The sequence below is a fragment of the Equus przewalskii genome, chromosome 19 (genome assembly GCF_037783145.1).
Source record: "Equus przewalskii isolate Varuska chromosome 19, EquPr2, whole genome shotgun sequence".
In the NCBI taxonomy this organism is placed as follows: Eukaryota; Metazoa; Chordata; class Mammalia; order Perissodactyla; family Equidae; genus Equus; species Equus przewalskii.
The window spans coordinates 63538074-63560125 of NC_091849.1; the positions used below are offsets into that span (position 1 = coordinate 63538074).

The following is a 22052-nucleotide window of genomic DNA, read 5'->3' on the forward strand; positions in this document are numbered from 1 at the left end:
TTCTTTATAAAACAGTAAACAACCAATGATTTGAAAAATGGAATTAACTGTGCTTACCTTCAAATGCTGTCGTGTAACTGCAGGTGAATTTTTACAGTCGCCCGTCCAAGTCTCTTGTGGACGTGTGACCTGTTTGTTCAAGTGTAATTGCATGTGACCTATGTTTCTTGTAATATTAAATATTCACTGGCAAACTTTAAGGATTTTTAAAAAATTGTCATTCTTACGACCCTCATATTGATCATTATGACTTGAGGAAATTTTAAATTACATTAATTACTGCTGATGTTTCTTAAGTACTTTAATACGCACCAAATGCCGCACTGAGCTTTACGGGGTCGTCTCATCGGGCCCCACAGCAACACTGCGGAGGGGCAGTTTCGGCTCCATTTGACAGACGCGGAGACTCAGATGTTAGCTCGCGCTGCCACAACAAATGCCGTAGACTGGGTGTCTTCTTCTCACAGTTCTGGAGCTGGGAGCCCGACATCAAGGTCCTCCGTTGGGATCTCCTTCGGTCTTGCAGACAGCACCTTCGCATGGTGTCCTCACGCGGCAGACAGATCTCCAGCTCTGGTCTCTCCCTCTTCTTGTCCCACCATGGGCCCCCCCACCCCCCGTGACCTCCTCTAAACCTGATCACCTCCCAAGGGCCCCTCCAACACCAGCACGTTGCGGGCTAGGATTTCAACATATGGATTAGTGGGACACACACATTTGGTCCCTAAGATGCAGGGTTTAAGGGGGTTGCGTGATTTGCCAATGTTACAGGGCGAGTGATGGTCAAGGATGGGGCGGGCTCCAGAGACCTGGTAAAATACTACTCCACATTGTGTGACAGCTTAAAACCTCCTCACGCTGACTTCTCTTCACCACCTGCGCCACAAGCCCCGTCAGAGGACCCTGGACGCTGGCCTGTGGTCTGACCTCCACTCCCACAGAGGGACCCTTTCAGTCCCCAACGCCTCGCCTCAGTTTGTCACCTGGAGCCCTGCCATGGCCGCCCATTCCACTTGAAAGAAAATGCAAGTCTCCTCTTTGGTTCCGAAGTCCTCCCTCGTGCCTTTGGGCTGTGAGTGGTCCCGGTGCCTCTCACTCCGTCCTGCTGCCCTCACTTAGACTGTTTCCTGCACGGGCTCGCGCCCTCCTCTCTCTGCCTGGAACGTCCTCCCAGACAGGCAGGCAGGCTTCTCCAGGCCCTTCAGCACTCTGCCCAGACTCAGCCTCCAGACCACCCACCAGTGTAACCCCCTCCCGCTCTGTCCCTTGGCCTCTTGTCCTCGTGGCCTGTGGTGCTGGCTGCTGGCACTGTGTGTGGCTTCTTTTGTGACTGTGTAACGCCTGCTCCTGGTGAAAGCAAGGTCCTGTGAACAGACTTAGTGTATGACCAGCACCTCCAACAGCACCTGCAGGTAGCAGGTGCTCAGTCATTATTGGGTGAATTTAGGAATTGATGCATGATGGCTCTAAGTGGTCGGAGTTTGTCACTTCTACAAAGATGAGGAAGCTTGGTCCTCACAGGGGCTCAGAGCTCCGTCTCAGTCCCCAGTATGTGGAGGCAAAACCAGGGCTCACCAGGGTCTTCTTTCCTTCACGGTCTTTCTGTCCCACGCCCCCACCCTGTCCTGTGGGGGCACAACGTATGGAGCCAACCTTACTGTTGTGAAGGGGGACGGGGAAGAGGGAACCGAGACTTGCTGAGCATCAGGTCTGTGTCGGTGCCGCCCCAGGAGATGTCTGCAATCTTAAGAGGTGACAGTGACCACCCTCAGTTCACAGCCAAGGAGCGTCAACTGCAGACAGATGCCAGAGCTTGTGCACGTCGCCCAGCAAGCTGCCGGCCGGGCCTGTGTGGAGACCCAGCTTTCGTCGGGCGGTAAGGCCCTGCCTCCCCAGGAGGCGCTGCCCGGGGCCCTCGGAGGAAGCTCTTCTCGAGGCCGGCATTGATCGGTGAAAAGAGCAGGGTGGCTTCACCTTAGACAGAGCAGACTTTTCTGGAATTTATAAAGCTCTTTGCCTGGTGCCCTTGTGCCTCTGTTAGCTGTGAGGCTGTTCAAAGCCGAAATAGAAAGCTCTGGGTTTTAAAAGCAGCCTGCTACAAACTATAGCTCACGTATTGTTAAAACCAAGAGTATTTATACACGAAGCCTGTGGCCTCTTCCCTCGGTGAAGCTGGGTGATGTGGCTCCAGCGGCCTTTGAAGGGCCTTTCTGCCCAGACTAGACAGGTGCGCAGCAGGTGGCACAGAGACAGGTCTGCGGAGCTCCTCGCTGGCTGCGTGAGTTATTTTTAGCAGGAGACCTGCTGTCTGCACCAGCGTCTGAGCTGAGTGATCAGCATGAAATGGTCCCTCTCCTGCCTGTGTGGCATCAGCCTTCCTTCTCTCTCTCTTTCCTCCTGGCTCCTTTTCCAGGGATCTCATGCATCGTCTGTCCTGAGATGCCCCTTTACTGTGAAACTTGCTCTTGTTATGTTGGTGAGGATGCCTGTCCTTACAGAGCTCACTGGAGGGGCTGCAGCAGCCGTGCCCCAGGCTCGCCGTGCAGAGGCCTGAGGCTGCCCTGGTGCCGCCGTCGGGCCTCGGCCCCCGTCAGTGACCAGCCAGAGGCGTGTGCTCCTCGTCACTGGCGCCTGTGCGAGGAGGTGGGACAGGTTGCTCTGGGGGCCTCTCCAGGCGAGGACCTGTTTACGGAGAACGTCCAGGAGGCAGAGGCTTCCTCCCGGGGTTAGGAGAAGCAGAAACACAACAAGACAAAATGAAATAAAACCAACCAGCCCAGCAAACAAACGAAAACACGCAGATCCTGGGATCGCGCCAAGAAGCTCACTTTGGCTTCTGACCCGATTTGCCGTTTGTTCCTTCCTTGTCTGTATTTACAGTGTTGCACAAGGAAAACTCTGTTAAAATGAGGACCCTGAGGCTCTGCAGGATCCCGCATCATCTAACGAGGTTGAACGCGCACACGCGTGCACATGCGCACACGCACACGCACACATGCACGCACACACACCAGGACTAAGGCATCTAATGTGTTTGAGGAAGTTAACTTTCAGAACACCACAATTTAGGCTTCTGTATAAATACCTGAGGAAAGATAGAATCTACTACGAAAAGAAACAAATTATTTAAAGCACATGAAAAATTAGAGCTGTTTTGTTCCCCCACAAGGCTGCTTTCTAATGACCATTGAAAACACTCTCTACTTTCGTTTGTGGCCTGGATACCAAGACTGTGACCGCTGGGTCCTGGTCCCGGGGCCAGAAGAAATGAAAAGAGGCTGAGGGAGCAGCGTGTATCTAGGATTCCCAGACCGCCGTGCTTTCACGTTGCCTGCACATTATTAGCAGAACAGAGAAAATAAATGAAATTTCTGGCTGTTTTGAAGCGATTCAGTGTATCAATTCAGGTCTACCTTGAGGCCTCGGTACCTGCTGGGCTTCAGAAGTTGGGTCCTTCATCCATGAGGCCAGCAGAGGAGTTTGGGCGTTTTTAACCATGAGGTTCCCTCTCGCCTTGCTTCTGCACGTCCTGAGTGGTGGCCCTTCCTTCGGAGACAGCTTTCTCTGGAGTCGCTCAGCCTGAGATCAATGAACGTCTTCACTCGGTGTGGTGTCGGATTTGGCAGCCATTGGCTTTGACGGTGAGAAAAGAAGTACAGCGTGAAATAGAAAATGGAACCCAAGAATCAGTTTTAAAAGAAAAAAAACATGTTACAGTCGTGAAAATGCAAATATGGTGCCTGCACAGGCTCTAGGAGATTCACAGCCGCTCCACGCCTGAGCCCGGTCCAAACCTCCATCGTCTCTGACCAGTACCACAGGCCGCCCGCCAGCCCCTTGTCCTTCTCGGCCGCCTCCCGCTGCAAAGAGGGGCCACAGGGACCCTGGGAACACAAGGCCGGTGCTCTGATCCCTCGCTTCAGTCTCGTGCAGTGGCTTCCCACTCCCCCAAGGAAGGCCACATCCCGCGGTGACTTCGGACACCCACAGGACCGCCAGCCCCCTCTGCCTCCCACCACTGGGCCGCCGGGCTTCTCCTCCCGCTGCCCGGCCAGGCGCCCGCTGCAGGCCTTCACAGCCACTGTCCCCTCTGCCCAGTCCCACCCTGGTGACTTCCTCCCGCACCTCCTGCAGGTCTCTGCTCATGGTGCACCTGACTCCCCGCTTACGCTCTCAGACACAGGGACATCGACAGGAGCAGTGCGCCACTCGGCATCCAGAGTCCTCAGATGGTGGCAAAATAGGAGTTTCTCTCTGCACAGCTATGGCATTTTCAGTGGTGCTACTAGGTTTAACCTTAGGAGGAGCAAAGGGGGGTAAAACTCAGAGAAGAGGACGGAGGAGAGTCCTCCTCAGGACTGACCAGGTGTCGTTGCTGTGCCGCTCGACGCAGCCTCCCGTTGTCACACTCGGTGCTTCTGTTCTGCGGGGCTTGTGGAGGGCGACTGAGTGGGTGAGAGAGCTTGGGGCCCAGGGCGTGAGGTTAAGATGATCTATCAGAGGAGATTGATCAAAACTCAAGAGGAGTAAAAGGAAGTATAAACTAAAGATGTAGTATACAGTATAGGATACAGTATAAAAAGAGGGTTGCTCATAAGGGAAGTATCACAAAGTATGACTGATTGCTACAAAACTGATCAGGTTGTCGAGCTGTGGTTAGATCATGCCTAATTTGATGGGATCATCTCAGTGACAAGAACTGCAAGATCTTCTGTTTGGGGTTCTGGCACATTCTGTGGAATTAAATGCAGTTCAAATCCAGAGCCTTTTATATTGTTCCGAGTTCTTCACAGACAGTGCAATGTTATAAAAGGTAAAATGGACTGTTTCTAGCTTTGCGTGCCCTGTGATTAGTGATAGCTGATTAGGACACATTTTTAGTATCTAAATATAATGTAAGATGGTAAGTTTTAAAAATAGACTCAATTATTCCCAGGCAGTGGCTGGTGAGCGTGGAAGAGGCTGTCTGGAGTTGATTAAGCAGTGCTCGGGGTTCTGGGTCACATCAGGGAGAGGAAGAGTGCATATACATTGGTACAAATTTTAAATTCTTCTGACAGTCTCTGGACTTTCAGCTCCACACTTGCAAAACCATTAAATCATCTGCCTTATCATCTCTTGTTCATGGGTGCAAAAGAACTTAAGTTACTTACAACACCTGTTATATTATTTAGGTGATAGTTGGGTCTTAAATGCATGTTGACAATGTATTTTAATTAAAGGATGAAAACAGATGTCACCATTAGCAGATATGATGGGAACGAAATCACATCTTGTCGCTTGTCTTGAAATGCACCCTAGAAACCCACACCTGACGACAGCCGACTAACGCAGTGTGCTGTGCGCGTGGAGCCAGCAAGCCTCTATTCCTCTGTTTTTAAAAAATGAGAAAGAAGAAGCCTTTTTGGAATAAACTTCTTATTCCTCAGATATTTGAGATTTGATTTGGGCTTTAAATTAGAATATTTGCTCGTGCCGCTTTCAAAAGTCTAAACTCAACCCAGACACTCGCTTTCATAGTTCTCAGTCCCACTTACATATTAAGATCCATTAAATAACGTTAGATGTCACAGAACAAAAACAGATGCTTTATCTGACTTTTGTTCACTCTTTGCTCAGCACGTTATGAAGTAGCTAACCTTTTACAGTGTCCTTACTAATTGTCCAACCCCTCCCTCAGTGTTTCATGTATATGAGCCATTTGAAGCCTCACGACAACCCTGAAGTAGGTGGGCATCGTCAGCCCCATTTTACAAACTAAGAAGTGGGGTCTTCCGGTGTTAAATGACTTGCTGGTCCACACAGTTAGCAAGAGGAAGAGCCCAGGAAAGAGGCGAACCCAGGAAATCTGGCCCCAGAACTGCTGGGCCCTGTGTCTTCTCAAGTATTGGCACACACATGGATTGGATCCCAAACCAGAGAAACGTGGTGCCCTCAGTTCTGGGGGCGAGCAGGTAACGTGTCTTCCACTGTGCACAGAGCAGGGTCCCCACGTCTTCAGTGCCCTCTGTCTGGGGGTAAGTAGGTGATGCAGAGCCTCTGACCAGATAAGATAGGAAGATGGCCAAGTAGAGAGGCTGGGGACTGGGCTGGGTGGGCACCAAGCTTGACCAGCAGGAGAACTGTCGTCCGGCACAGGCTCAGTCGGTGTCTGCAGATGAGGACATTGTGCTTCTCATGTACCCTTTATGGCGCTGTGATTTCTGGGAAACAAAGGCGCTCACAGAGCTTTCTGGGACTGTTGACATTCTAAAGGAATTAAGAACAAGGAGCAAAACGCACTCGCTAAAAAGAAGGATGCATTCGATGGGAGTAAATTTATCAGATGTTAAAAGTGAACGGAAAAACAACTCTTTAACGTGTCAGGGTTTTCTTTATGTCATTAATTCATCTGCTGTTTCAGAGCATTGAGAATACTGGTGATTTGGGCAATCTACATTTCTCGGTTCAAAACCACCTAATGATAATACTTTTTAAAAAAATATCAGATTTTAGAATCTGCTTTTTTTTTCTGATGTGTGAATTAACAAAGACTATTAAAAAATACTTAGACAAAATTGTGTGTCCCCAATGGTTGCGTCTCCTGGACATTCCACAAAATAAATTATACTGCTGGGATCACCTTTCTCCGACCCTCATCTTATAACATGACTGACCTGTTGCCTCTTATCGTGCTTTACTGATAGGCGACCTAAGCCACTCATGCTGATTCCTGTGTGCAAGGAAATTCCGCTGGGTATGGCTGCTTCCCTGAGTTACCATGTGTGTCCTCAGAAACTGAAGAGCAAAGTGCTTTCTTCCCTCATGGATTCTCTACGTCTCTGTATTATATTAATAAGGGCTCACGTTTGCTGAGCTCTTACCTCTGCGCTGTTATCTCAGTTAGCCCTGCTGACCATCCTGTGAGGTTGCTAACAGCATCACCAGTCTGCAGATGAGGAAACCGAGGGATACAGAGCTTGCATAAGTTTTTCATCACCGTGAAGCTAAGAAATAGAACTAGATTAGACCCTGCACAGGCCGGCCTCAGACTTGTGCCTAATCTATTATATTTAATCCCTTCGAAAAAGCATCCAGTTGTGGAGCCAAGTTGGTTTATTTTTTCCCCTCCCTATAGTAATAAAACATAGCAAGGCTGGCGAAAATAGTGAAGAACACAGCAGAGGCCAGGTTCACCGTGTGCTGTGCATTCCGGACGATGCAGGCTCCAAGTGTTCACTGAGTGCTGTGGTTGGTCGTATGTGTAGACGCCCCTTCTTCCTAGTGGCCAGCACAGGAGTCTGCCCTTTCTGTAGTGGGCAGATCACCCTGATCCATCGAATGAAACATTCTGGAAAAGTTCACATGGAATGTAATTAGACCTATTTAATATTGATCAATTATGTATGTATCCTATAGGTGGCACTAAGATTACCTGTTAAATTATTTTCTTAAAAATTAACTTCATTCCTTTCTAAAATTTCATTCCTCGCTGATGTTCTACTGGCTGGATTCTTTCCCTCTGCCTTGATTTTCTTCTCCTGCACTGTGCTGTGAGTGAGAGAGCCTGTCTGCAAGGTCTGAACATGACTCCTCCTGTGCCAGATTTTCAGTTTGAGGCCCCTGGTGTAACTCAATGTTGGAAAGCAGTGATACCGTTTCATGATCTGGGGACGGTGTTCCTCAGATACGCCCCACAGGCTCTGCACCCGTGGAGCGCACAGCCCTCAGCGCCTCCTGGGGGTGAGCGGCCAGCATCCCAGTGCAAGCTGTGGGCACTGCATCCTGGGGTGTCATCACTCGGTGCTCGCTCAGGTGTGCCCTGCTGTGGCCGAGGGGGAGGGAAGAGCAGTAGATGCTGGACTGGAGCAGCCGCTGTGAACACACGGCGGCCGTCGGTGAGGCCCCTCTCTGTCCTGTGGGCTCGGTGCATCCGGCATGCAGGGCGCTGACTGCGTGGACCAGAGTTTTAACAGTGCTGAGTGGAGGACCGGAAACCAAAGAAAACATACGGAAAAATCCTTCGTACATCATTTTTAAGGGCAGGTAGAATGAGTCCTCCACACAAGAGCAGAAATTGCAACACTTTATAAATTTCTATCTTGTTCTTTTTCAGCCACCTCTGAAAGCACATTTTTTCTAAGTTACACTCCCTGCTGATTGTACTAATTTTCTTTAACACATTAGATGTTTCAAAGAAAAATAGTTTAAATAATTGAAAGAATTGTGTAAAAATAAAAATCTTTAGTGCCATCTGCTGGACATTTGCAATAAGTAAAAAGTATACTCATTTTAAACGAAAGACTGTGGTTTTCGATACAAAATGAAAAATAACTTTTTCAACTGTAGTAATTTTTAAATTACTCAGTAATATCTGGGGTAAATTTGTGAATTACAGAAATGTTTAAAATATATGTATATTATTTATATGAAAATACAGAAAGGTTAGTGTGAATTTTTCGATAACAGAGCCTGATATCAACATTTTTAAAAGCAAGCCCCCGACCTCTGAGGCTAGCAAAACATCTCAGATGTCCCCTCCTGCTCTGACCTCTGTGTCACTGACCTCGTGGGGCCGTGCTGTGCCCTGCTGTGCGTGTTCTGAGCCGAGGTTTGGCCAGGACCCACAGCCTGCCTGTGCTGGTGGTTTTCACAGCCATGCCTTCTGCCCCTGTATGCACATCCCGAAGCCGTTCTCCATCTTGGGGTGCCACGTGCAGACGGCTCTCATCCCCACCCTCCTTCCTCTTGCGGAAACCCCTCACCTGCCTTCAGGAACTGCCACTTAGGCTTAGTGCCCACCCCCTCTTCCTCCGGGAAAGTCCAGCCCAGACTTTGCACAGGATAGCCAGGAAGAAAGGTGGAAACGTCTTCTAGCCTCTGACCACTTTGGGGATGGAAGAAGGAAAATAAAAGCTAGAAATGAGTGACAAAGATTTCTCTGTGCCCCGCCATTGCTGGTCACTGAGCATCTTGCCATGTGCTTTGTTTACAGCAGGCACTAACTAGTAAGAATATCGTTAATAATTTCCTGTTTAAATAATTGATTTTGCATTTGTAGTATAATGTTTATGTTTTTAGACATTTAAAGAATAGTATTTAGCTTTTTAGGCTTCTTGTCTTTCAAATATGTGCCATTAATTACCCAAACAACTTGTTTACAACTAGAATATAGGAGTTCTGTGAATTGAGTGCACAGATATTAAAATAATGTGATAATTATTACATAGTGAAGCGATGGGAAAAATAGCATCCAGGGAGAAAACCAAAGATCATGTCTATGTCAGTGCTTTCTTTTGATAGCACTCCATATTTTATCACTCTCCCTTTTCTATGTAGATAATTTAAATCAGATTTGTGATCATATATTGTGTCAACCCCACTAATCAATAAGAATATATCGTTAACTCTAAAATTGAAATGTACGAATAAAATTCACAAAAAGGTTTTACATTTTCAGTCCTGCATTTACTGTAATGCCATATAATAAAATATGTATTTCCATTTATTATTCATGATAGAACACGGTCACACTGCTCTGATATGGATTAAAGCATTAAAACATCAGATACAAAATGTAAATACGGTGTTTATGCTCTCGCTCCGGTATCCTGATTCCAAAGGCATGTTTATTGTGAGGGCAGCATCTGGACAGCGTGAGACATCAGAGGATGTGAGGGGAATCAGAACGGAGAAAAGGCTGGGAGGTGGTTTCCAAGAGACAGTTTCCTAGAGCAGCGCTGAGGGCTGCAGAGTGGGTAGGTCGTGAGACGGTGGGAGAGAGGAGTGCTGTTGCTGCCCCCGCCGCCCTTCTTTCCTCTGACGGTGTCGCTGGTGGAGGGAGGAGCACAGTGAGAAGGAGGTGGGGCAGGCTGGCGGGGTCTTGGGTTGGACTTTCCTTTGTGCGGGATGTGCGAGTCCCTTCTGCAAGTGGAGGAAGAGGCCCGTGAAGGAAGATGTGAAGACGAAAGCCGAGAAACAGCGTGATCTTTCTTCTTTCACTCTGCTCCCTGTGGGGACCTCCGCACCAGCCCTATGAACGCGGCCCTATTGCAGAAACCAGGAAGGGGTCTGAATTCACGTGAGGTGGGGAACAGATGGGTGCAGGCACCGAGGGCTGCATCGGGCCGACGTGAGTCCTGGTGGAGTCTGGGTGATGCCTGTGGATGGCCCCGTGAGCTGTGGGAGGAAGCGCTCAGGGAAGAGCTGCCCAGGCCACTCGGGTGCATCCCTCTGGGGAGGAGCAGTGTCCCCTGGTGGCTGTCGGCCTCAGGAACCACTCTGTGGGCCAGGCTTTTCTCCCACTTGCGGTGAGACTGGAAGAGAGGTCCCCTAAGATGCCCCATGGAGGAAGTGAGGATGTAGGGGCCTCACCCTCACACTCAGTCGGGAAGCCTCACCCGACCAGCTCTCTTGCAGCTGCCTCCTGGGGAAGGAGCTGCCTGCCCATTGCAGCCCCGGGGACCCCGAAATCGAAGCTCGGGGTCACGTAGGAAACCAACACTGGGCCCACAGCTTGTTGGGACAGTGTTTGGAGTCTCGCAGGAGGGCACAGCTTCTTGAAGTCAGTTTGGGAAAAGAGAGTTGGGGAATGAACATGAGAGCAGAGTTGGGAAATGAGTGGAAGTCATTCCTGAGGGGAGGAAAGGCCCTCACAGGTCCTCAGCTGGGAGCCGTCAGCGTCGCGCTCGCGTGTCCTGGTCAGCTTTGGTCGAGGTGCCGTGGCTCAGCCAGGACCACTGACTGACGTTGCCTGCTGGCTAGCGCTTGATGAAGTCCAGAAACACCTTCATCTGCAGTGAATCCATGTTCATGGTCACGCTTATGTGAGCTCAGTGGAAGGTGGAGAGCACGTGGATTCAGATGATGTGCTCAGGCAGAAAGGCGAAGCAAAGCCCCAGAAAAAAACAGTTTCCTCATCAACAAAATGGGAAAATTACTGCTGTCTACTTAGTGAAGTTATTGTGTACTTGAACCTATGCATTTTCTCTTAAAATTACATAGATGGCACAAATGGTCAATTCTTTATTTTTTTAGGAAGATTAGCCCTGAGCTAACTGTTGCCAATCCTCCACTTTTTGTTGAGGAAGACTGGCCCTGAGCTAACATCCATGCCCATCTTCCTCTACTTAAATGTGGGACACCTACCACAGCATGGCTTGCCAAGTGGTGCCATGTCCGCACCCAGGATCTGAAGCAGAACGTGCAAACTTAACCGCTGTGCCACCAGGCCGGCCCCTTCAGTAGATTTTAATGCTGTCAAATACATGCCTTTTTTTCAGTTCTTTAGAGCACTCATTTGTTATTCAATGGTATTTGATGAGAAAAAAATGAATTTTTTTCCTTATTTTTAATATGAAATATTTCATATATTCAAGAGTATTATATAACATATATGTAAAGAATAAGGAAGAATAAAAATACATCATGCACCCACCACTCAGCTTAAGAAATAAAACATTTCCAATACTTTTGAGGCCCAGAGTTGGAAAAATTTCATATCTGCATGAAAAAATTATGTATTCTCCTGTTGCTGGGTACCCTAACTGTTGTACTCTACAAGTTTGGGTATATCTCTTCTGAACCTCGTTTAGCTGAGCTTTCAAAACCTAACGTGATGGTCTTCGTCTTTTAAGGGTGTTATAGTGCCTCCCAGGTGCCCTGAGTCCTGGCCTGTTGGATGGTTTCTGCCACTGCGTGCCAGGCCGTGATCCTAATTGTCCTGCTTTGTCTGTGTTTATTTGTTTCAATTCTTGTCCTGTCTGGATTGACTTTTTCCTCATTCCATGTTTTCCTTCTACTGGTTTGGATATTATACACTCTATTTCAATTATTTTTAGTGGCTTCCTAATTGGAGTTTTATTTTCAGTCACTTGTACAAAGTTGAAACTGAATTTCTTGGTCAGGGAGCGTCAGGAAACATTCTGGGCAGCTGTCTGCGTCCGAGCCGGGCTCTGCCTCTGAGCTCACTTTTCTCCTTCAAGGATCTCCATACTTTCTCTCCCGCTCAGACACAAATTAAAAGTTATTCTCTTACATATTTTATGCAGCATTTTCAGTGTTTTGTGGCAGTAGAATTTTTTAGCATAGAGACCTCAGTATGAACTTGTCCATACATTTATTTTTTGATTTTTCTCAAAATGGACTAAGAAAAAATTATTTATATGTATGACTTTGCCATTTTGGAAATAAGGACTGGCTACTGCTAAGGAGGTATATGTCTTCGCTCTCTTGCTACATTGTGCATTTCTAATATTATTTACTGTTTGGTAGAAGAGAGGTGTCATATGCAGAAATAGTAATGTGGCAAAAAAAAAAAAAAATAAGTAGTCTATGAGTGACCAGATGAAATGCTATGAGATTGCGGTAGAGTAAGGTTTCATCTCAGTGGTCCGTGCCCTGCACACACATATTATACAAAGCTTCCTGAAATGGGTGTCCTTTTGGTTGGGCTGTGTAGGATAGATAAAAGTCCTTCATGTTTGAATTTAAAAAAAACAAAAAGACTTTGATTTTCAAACCATTATACCTAGCATAAAGCATATACTAAATCAGGATCAGAAAAACTGCTCCAGGGGCCAAATCTGGCCTAAGGTCTATTTTGATAATAAAGTTTTATTGGCGCACAGCCATGCTTGCTGTGTTTATTACTTACATATTATCTGTGCTGCTCTGTGCTACAACAATAGAGTTGAGTAGAAGCAAGGGGACTATATGGCCCGAAAAGTCTAAAATATTTACAGTCTGCCCTTTTACCATAAGTTTCCCAACACCCATCCTAAATCATCTCTATATTACACAGTAAGTTTATGGGGAACTTTTCCCATAGCCTAACTTTCTCCTTTTCATTTGTATTTATTTAAACATATTAGATTTGGGAGTTCTCACAAGAAATATTTACTCATGCATTCCCTCTATGTTACAGTTTATTTCTGTTTCTTTGGTTAGAGCTATTTCCTTGCTCCCACTTCTTAAGAATTATTTTCTTTAATAGAAGCTTTAAGATTCCCGGTGCTATTTTGTATGGTTACTTTTGAAATAATAGTGTTTTCTACCAAGTTGACCCTAGATTAATGTGTTAAAACTATTAAAAAAAAGTAACGGGTCAAATAACTCTTCAGTAAATTGGTGAGGTATCTTTGCATCCATTAACTAAAATCTCACTCTGTCCCTCTATGGACGGGGATTAGCTGGCCTTCAAATTGGGGGTTTCAGATCCTAAACTACTTTACGTCTTGTGTGTCTGTGCCTGTGTGCTTTAATTGTGGGAATTAAGTAGGAAAAGTGTCGATCGGCAAAGCAGGAAAGGGATTTTAGAGTTTTAGAAGTAGTCATTGACGTTCTGCTCTGGAGCTGTTGATACGCAGGGAAACAAGGAAATCCCGGGACTTCAACACCACCCTGCTTGGACCTCACTCTCTTGATCCCGTGTCTGGGAGATCAGCGCCCAGAGTTGTCTCAGATGTCAAGCGTCTGGCTGACTGCCGGAATTCACGGTAGCATGCGTGCGTCCTGCCCTGGGAATACTCGCATCCCACAGTCTGACTCCACACAGATCATTTGCTTGGCCGTTTCCCAGGAGTATCTCTTTTGGTGTCAGAGCCAATGATGGTTGGCTGGCACAGGACAACTCTCTTGGTCTCATTTGCAAGCCTAAGAATCCTTTCACTGGGATTCCCTGGCTGTCACGGTGCTCCACGTAGAAGGGCGAACAGTTTCTCTAAGATCAAGGGATACGGGCTTATGGGCTTATGGGGCAGGAGGAGACTTGAACCCTATTAAATGTGAGCTTTCATGTGGGAAGTGGTTTTCCTCAACAACCTTGGCTGTCCGACCCCCAGTGGTTATCAATAAAGAGGTAGCAACCCTCACAGATAAAACCTGAGCGAGATTAAACAAAATTGGGGTAAGTAAAAATCTGAATATTTGCAAGGTGACGTGGAAGGACTCTCGAGCACAGATATAACGTATGGAATTATACATTCTGTATACTGTATGGAATCACATACTTGGTGGCAAATAGACAAGCAGTCTCCACGAATGGGTGTGAAGGACGGCGTTTTGTGGAAGACAGATTGCCCAGCAATTAGTTTAAAACAGCCTTTTTCCAAGTTTGTAGCATGCTTTGATAGTGGGGCATGGAGCCAATTACTGTGATGAACTTTTTAAAAAACAGGAATCAGTGTTGAACTTAGAATAAGGTAGTAAATATCAGAGTATGGAATATATAGTTAAGCTGAGTATTTTGTATAAGTTTTGCTTCAGTTATATACTGGCATATGTGCTGAGTGTCTGTGGAAATATTTTGAAAGGCATCTGTCTAAAAGAAACAGAGGCTTGGAGTGGATCCATAAACTCACCGTTAGCCACAGTGATTACAGTCGACTTGTATATGGCTCAGTGTTAGTAAGCGGACCTGGGGCTATGGCATACGAGCTAATGCAGGTCTTACCTTTGGAGGTAAAATTAGTGGGGAAAATTGCTTCCTGTGTTTGCTTTCGTTCAAATAGCTATACTTCTGTTAGGAAAAGTAGTTTTGTTTTTGTCTTCCATCGTTTCCTTAGTTTGCTCCCATTTTCTCTTTTGCCCAGGAGATTGCATCAACAGTTTGAAAGCTATAAGGAACAAGTGAGAAAAATAGGAGAAGAAGCTCGACGTTACCAGGGCGAGCACAAAGATGATGCTCCGACCTGCGGCATCTGTCACAAGACGAAGTTTGCTGACGGGTGTGGCCACCTGTGCTCGTACTGCCGCACCAGGTTCTGCGCCCGCTGTGGAGGCCGCGTGTCCCTGCGGTCCAGCAAGGTGAGTGTCCCTGAGGCCAGGGCTCCCGGCGCAGTGGAGACACACCTGCCAGGGAGTGCGCTGCACACCTGCGTGCATGTACGCGTTCACTTGTTCTTCGTTTGTCATAAGGTTCACGTAGCGGAGTAGGGATGAAGATAGTTCGTGGAAAGACTCTGTATGTGTGCATCTTAATAACTGGCTCCCATCCCAAACCAGCAGGTTACCTGTGAGAGTATATTTGTTTTATGAAGAATGTAGTGAATTTAGATTTAGAATCATAAATTATAGAACTCTTGAGAGTTGTTATGGACAATTCTGCTTGTTATAAAAAAACCTACTTTTAGTCTCTGCAACATGTGTTTCAGATTGAGTGAAGGTAAAATGCAAGGTAAACTGTGGGACATGAAATTTAATCAAGATAATAACATATAAAGCAACGACGAGCCGCTATGAGAGTAACTGCATATTTATCATCATGGTGAAGAAATACGGTGCTCAGTTTATCTCATGGAAGTTATTTGGACATTTAAAGAATATTTTTCTTTTTTAAATTTCGGGGTTTTTGCACCTGTTTTCTTCTCTTTGAGATGTAGTTTCTGATGCAGTTTCCCCAGTTGGCTTAAAAGAGCCACTCCTCTGTTAGGTCCCTGCTTTAGATAGATGAAAGTTTTTGAGGCACTAAGATGCTCATATAAAGGATTAAACATTATTACTTATGAAACACTAGGTTAATTCTAATAAACAGTTTAAAATATTTTAATGTACTTTATTATATTCTCTATACTGAAGTGCAGTAGAGTTATTTGTAGGGATATCTGGGGAGCTTTTCTTTGATATAGGTCTGCAATAATAGTATAGAACACTTAAGATTATCATATACTACAGAAAGAATTCCCAGTGTTTCTTTAAAGAAATTCTCATAGTATCTAATCATGTATAGAATTTAATTTAATACAAAGTTATATGTAAAAATAACGAGAATTGTTAAGCAATCTTGACGTCTTCCTAATTTGGAAAGTGACAGTTAAAATTAAAGTGAACCTCTCAGTCAGCACGGCATTCTTTGGTAGTGTATCGAGTTGTAAGGAGGGCATTCTAGAGTCTCTTCCAGAGGAAGTAAGACATTCAGTAAAATAGATACATTGTTATAATTTAAGGTGAACCTGCTATTATCTTTGTGGCCTTGGGAAGATAATTAACTTCTTTGAACAATAGCTTCTTTATCTGTGAAACCAGATAGTAACAATTGCTGTATGTGGTTATGATAATTAAATTAAAATAATTAAAATTTAGGTCTTTACGATATGGATATTTAATGTTTTTTAGGTTTCATTCTTAGGGTCACGTGTTTTCTTTTTCCTCCTGAAAGTTATTTGTTTTCGTTAGTCCTCATTTGCTGCCTTAAACCTTTCTAGAACAACCTTGGGTCAAGATAGTGTCTGACACATAAAAAGTGCAGGAGATCTATGTGTTAGCTTCCCCTTCTTCAGCGACCTTAAATATACTATTTTGGAATGAACTGTCACTAGTGGGACCTTGGATGATATTCAAACTGTTGGATGACCCACGTGGTGGGGTACACTTGTGTTTTGACAAGGAGAGATGTTTAAAGGAAATGGAGCTAGGCGGTACCTGTGCTTTGGAGCCGACGCTCAGATCTAATGCAGGGCATTCATCTTTATTAGACCCATCCAATCCTGGAAGAAATATTCAAAGGAACAAAATAAGAGAAAGCACAACTTAAAACATTTAATCTTGGGCATAAGACAAAAAATTGCACAAGTTGGTTTTTCCTATGACACTGTAAATGTTGAAATGTATATTACAAATAAGTATTGCTTGTGGAATAATTTATGGCTAAAATAGTTAACATATTTCTTTTCTCATTTTTATTTGTTACAAACGTTTCCCATTCCTAGATTTTTCCAATTTATAACTATAAATATTTTAACAGTAATTTGCTAAAATTATTCATGCAAATGTTATGCATTTTAATATCTTTTCAAAAATAAGTAGGCTAGATATGGCAGTGAATTAAGGTTTCTTTCTGAATAATGCAAGTTCTGAAAATTTCAGAAATCATAGTGCCCAAGTTCTGGGTCTAACCCATAGCAGGATCCGAATATGTGCATTTTCAATGAACGACTGAACAATGGTTATTTTGGGGAAAGAGTGAACATTTACTTTTGAAAATACCTGTGTTTTAACACTTTAAAGTAACAGATAACTGTTTTCTTGAAGTCTGTTTGCTAATAGATGCCTTATTTTTGTTTTTCTCTTTTTCCTCTCTTCGCTCTGCTTCCTTGGATGCTTTCACAAAGGAGGACAAAGTGGTTAGAATCCATGATTTCTTTCCTATCATTTGTTATTATAATGCTGTGAACTTTGTTAAGTGGATGTTTCACTTAGTGTCGTGAATCCTGTATTTCACAGAGAAATTGTATGTAGGAAGAGCTCTTCCCAAGTTCTCATGGAAAAAAATTAAAACAAACATGTAGGAGCATTTCAGAGTTTTATATTAATAGGTAAAGTCTGGGCAGTTTGAGTTCATGGGATTGGTGACATTTTCACACAGTTTACGTCTCATGGACTCACCGTCCGCTCGGCTCTCTGAGCTTTGACGATGACTCCATCTCCCTTTAGCAACAGCAGTCTGACAGACAGCTCTCCTCTCAGCACCCAGTAGGGCTGCGGCAGGGGACTGAGCCTTCCGTGCAGGAGGAGCGGAGTGGAGAGGGTGGACCAGGTTGGAATCAAGAGCTCAGAACAGAAGGAGTTTTCTGTGGAACACAAGTAGCAGAGCTGCCGAATTGAACCGCGTTTTGCCCTTTTCTTCTCCCCCCAAGCATAGAAATCCTTCCCCAGGGGAGTGAAAGGTCACGTTTAACTCTTGTTAGCTGTAGAAACTGTGGAGGCCGTCCTCAGGAAGACAGGATCCAAGTGGAATCCAGTCAGCCTGTCCTTGGTAGACACGCAGTGTGCTTTCATTCAGTAAAACTCCAATTTCCCCAAAGCCCATTCATTTCCCAATATGAGATGGAGGCCATGAGCATTTCAGGTTCAATACATCAGCTCAGCTGCCTTTGTTCGACGGTTTAAAGTTTAAATTGCGTATTGCGTGCATAAGTAGCAAGCATGACATTAAATTGAACATCAATTTGTGTTTTCAACTTGATGCTAGTATATGTTCATGGGTTTTTTCTGTGAAGAAGAAATTGGGCTGAAAATTGCATAGAGTGGTTTGTTTTCACTAAATGTGTTTGCCTGCACCATCGGCGGAAGTGAGGTCATTGTAGGGCTGTTATTTTAATGCAATAATGTACTGTATTAGGAAAAATATCACCAGAATATCACACATTTGATTCCATGAATATTATTCCTGTGGGTGGGTCTACATTTGAATGTACACAATTTTAAATCTTTAAGGAATAAAAGTTTAAGTAAATAATATGCTGGCGTTATGCAGACTGGGTGGTAAGACTGCCCCCACTCTTGCAGGGCTGGCAGACCCGTGTCCCTCTGCCATCTCTCCCTGTAAGGGGAGCTTGTGTGCTTGTTGTGATTGCTGACTGTGTAACGAGCATGCAGGTGGGTTTTGTGGTTCTCAGGATGAAAATAGAGTGGAAAGTCCTGTAAGATACCTCCACTTTCAGTTATTTTCTTCACTTTTATTCGAATGCATATATTTACATTTATTTTTAAGTACTTTGTCATAACTTAATTAAAAACCTTTTTAGCCTATTGTTCAACGAATTGCCTTTGTGGCCCAAGGAAGCTGAACCAGATTCCATCTTAGTGGTGATAAAGATAACAGCTGAGTGTTAAACAGAGTGCTGGTGGCTGGGTCTTTCCCTAATCCTCTGAGATCTTTTATTTTTGGTAGAGAAATTGTAATTTACAGAGATGTACATGCATGTGTGTGTGTGTGTTGGTATGAGTAGAAAGCAAGAAGAATAAGGGTGAGTAAAACTTTTCTAAAGCAATCTCCATCTCGATCAATATAATAGCAATGAATTCTACTTAGTCTGTTGGATTGGTGAATAAGTGTGACTAAAATACTAGTTTACATGAGGACAAAGGATTGCTGACTTATAAATATCCCTTTTCTTTTGTCAAGTGCAGCAAAAAATATTAATGATCACTTTTTTGCAGCCAGGCAATATTTTATTTTAAAACTCCACCCTTAGCCTAAATCATGTCTGATAATAGTTGGAAGATTGTAAACTTGCTTATAAAGAAAATGGCTGTCATAAAGAATCACTTTGCCATTGACACATGCGATGGCTTATAATGGGAGATTATCTTACACAAGTGCGCACTCACGGAGGTAAAACTATCATTGTTACTTCGTTGAATGCCCTCTCCTGTGCCTACATAGATGGGGGACTGCAGAATTCCTCGCAGCCTGTTGAAATTGCTTCTGTCTTTGTTTTGCTCTCTATTTGGTGGTAGAATATTGAATTTAGGTAACTCCTTTGATAACATTAACATTTTGCTGTTTGTAAACCAGCTGAATTGAACCCTCCGAATTCACTTCCTTTGGGATTTCCAAATTTTCATCAGTATTTTCTTTAGGGAGGATGAATACAGCAACTAAAAATGACCTTGCTACATTTCTAGTTTTTATTGTCACACACACAAAAAAAGTCAGCTGCTATAAATTGAGTATTTTATGATAAATATCAACAATTCTCTGAAAAACAGAACCCTACCATTTTCTTATTCTTTCAAAATGGGAAAGCTGCAGCATGTGTAAAAAATTACATTTTTTATATCAAGATAATTCATGAGGTGTTATGTTTACAGAGTCATCATTTTTTAAATGGTTCTTCGTAGCTTTCCATTGGTGTTTGTTTTTAGAAATGATACTAAGTGATATGCTGATGAAGTCTGTTTTTATAGAAAAAGCTATCAAAGGTGGGGTTGGGTGGGAGGGCACAGCGCCAACTGAGTTCAGACTTGGTGTTATCATCAGGAGCTTCCTGTGGCATGACTGATTCTTAGCAGTGTACGGACTCTCACAGACCCTGCTCTTCCATACCAAAAGGATTTTGGTATTTTCTTCTCTCGATAGGCTTAGATAAAGATGAGCAAGCCAGTAGAATAATAATCATCTAAAAAATGATTTTTATCATTGCATTAAATATTTATTCTTATTATGAAAAAATATTCTCAAAGTTACCCACGTTTAGTCTGTAGTGTGATGAAGCCTATGATCGCAATTTCCAACTTTCAGTCTTTTGAAAACACGACTCTGAGAGTTGCCTGGACTCATTTTCACGTTCTGTTTTACTTTTTTTCTAGATGCGTTGATGATGGGTTTTTCTGCAAGAATGTTCTCTTAGAGATTTTCCCAGAAAGATAATACAGGCCTAAATAGAAAAGTTTATGAATACAGATAAACGTATCAATAAGCAGATGTCAGGGTCTGGAGAGAACTTTCATCAAGCGATTTAGTTGCTTAGATTTCTTAGGGTTTCTCTTCTCATTTTGTTGTGCTTGACCTAGAGGAGAGTAAAACATCAAGTTTTAAAAACTTTTGTGGGAGATAATTCAGAAAGTTGCAAATTTTCTGTTTTAGGAATTTGCTATACTGTGTTTCAAGGGCGTGGAATTTTAATCTCTTGCATTTAGCATTACTGTTCTGGAAGTGTTTGCTGATGGTCAAGAATCATTGGAAGTTTATACCCAGTTTATCTTGTTCTGCCCTGACTCCTCAAATCATTGTTCAATACTCTTATCAAGTCTCTTTCTGGAAACTACAACCTCACAGATTAGAGTGAAATCCAGAAGCCTAGAAGGACTGGTGGAGCCACACCCGGGTTTGGAAAGTCAGCCTCTTCTAGTCCAGGGAAAGGGGCTGCTGGCGCACGGCTTTCACAAAGCTGCCCGCTAAACCGGCGTCAACTCTGTTTTCTGTGAATGTAAGTTGTCAGGTCTCTTGTTTCTATCCCGAGGAGTGGAATCGCTGGGTCACGTGGTAGCTCTGTGCTTAACAGTGTGAGGAGCTGATGAAGTGTATTCTCAAGCGGCTGGAGAGCACTGTCTGAGGGTTCCAATTTATCCACATTCTCCTCAGTACTTCTTGTTGTCTGCTTTTTTTGAATTATAGCCGTCGTGTTGCATGTGAAATGGAATGGCGTCTCACTGTGGTTTTCATAAAGCTCTTTTTAAGCCAAAGTTATCACACTAGTTTGATATCTCCAAGGATTCCCTTTGATTGTGTGGATTTAGATTCCTGTCTAAAAATGCTTCTAAGTTAGCAGTTTCTTGAGAATGGACTTTTCTTAAAAGGCGAGCATATTCAAAGTATTAGAAGTTCAGTTTCTTTCTTCTCTGGGGATTCTTTATTTCTCTTATGTTAGAATTGTGTAAGTACTTATTAATCTATGTGAATCAATCAAAACAGGAGCTCCGTTAAATTTAAAATAACTTGAAATCTAATAACTATCTGTCTAGACAGCTTTCCCTGGGGTGCACAAAAGGTGGGAAATTTTTATCACTAAGTGAAAAGACTATTTTTAAACGTACTAGCTACTCAGTTTTACCGCTCAGCTGTAGGTCCAAAATTACCACAGAGACCCAAGCCCAGACTTTAAAGATTGGCTCCTCTTTCAGTGCACGAGACGGTCGTGAGTGATGTGAGCTCTGGTGGCTGACAGACGCATAAGACACTCAAAGACTAACAACCGGATTTTCTGTCGTCTGCCCCCGACCTTCACCGTATCCCTGCTGTCTGCCCCCAACAGATCCCACCCACAGAGAGATTGCCTGTTGCTGCTCCCCCAGCGGGGAGTGTATTGTCAGGCACAAGAAAAGCCTATTTTGTCTGATATTAGTAAAGCCACACAGCTCTCTCTCTTTTTTGTTAAATGTGATCTTTTTTTTTTAAAGCTTGGCCCTGAACTAACACCTGTGGCTAATCTTCCTTCTTTGTCTTTTTTTTCTTTATTCTCCCCAAACTCCCCAGCACATAGTCGTATATTCTAGTTGTCGCTCCTCCTACTTGTGGCATGTGGGACCCGCCTCAGTGTGGGCAGAGGAGCAGAAACCCCGGGCCGCCAAAGCGGAGCTCGAGAACTTAACCTCTCCTCCGTGGGGCCGGCCCCTCCGGCTCTCTTATGGTTGCTCTTTACATGCTATATCCTTTTCCTTTTAATTTCGCCCTATTTTTATGTTTGAATTTAAACTCTGTCTCATTTAGACAACATATACTTAGGTCTTGGTTTTTTCTTTTTAAATCCAGCTTGACAATCTCTGCCTTTTAATTGATTTTTTTTATAGAG

The 22052-nt window shown here is 44.2% G+C and overlaps 1 protein-coding gene across 26 annotated transcripts in view; it reads left to right on the plus strand.

Moving 5' to 3' along the window:
* RIMS1 (regulating synaptic membrane exocytosis 1) overlaps positions 1 to 22052 on the plus strand; it is a 418478-nt gene that overhangs the window by 167305 nt on the left and 229121 nt on the right. For 25 of the 26 annotated variants that reach the window (XM_070584895.1, XM_070584896.1, XM_070584897.1 and 22 more), the window contains 2 exons: positions 14571 to 14784; positions 17088 to 17099. In XM_070584895.1, coding sequence (XP_070440996.1) covers positions 14571 to 14784; positions 17088 to 17099 — 226 coding nt within the window. The remainder of the gene's footprint in view (positions 1 to 14570; positions 14785 to 17087; positions 17100 to 22052) is intronic. The other variant, XM_070584946.1, reaches the window with a different exon arrangement.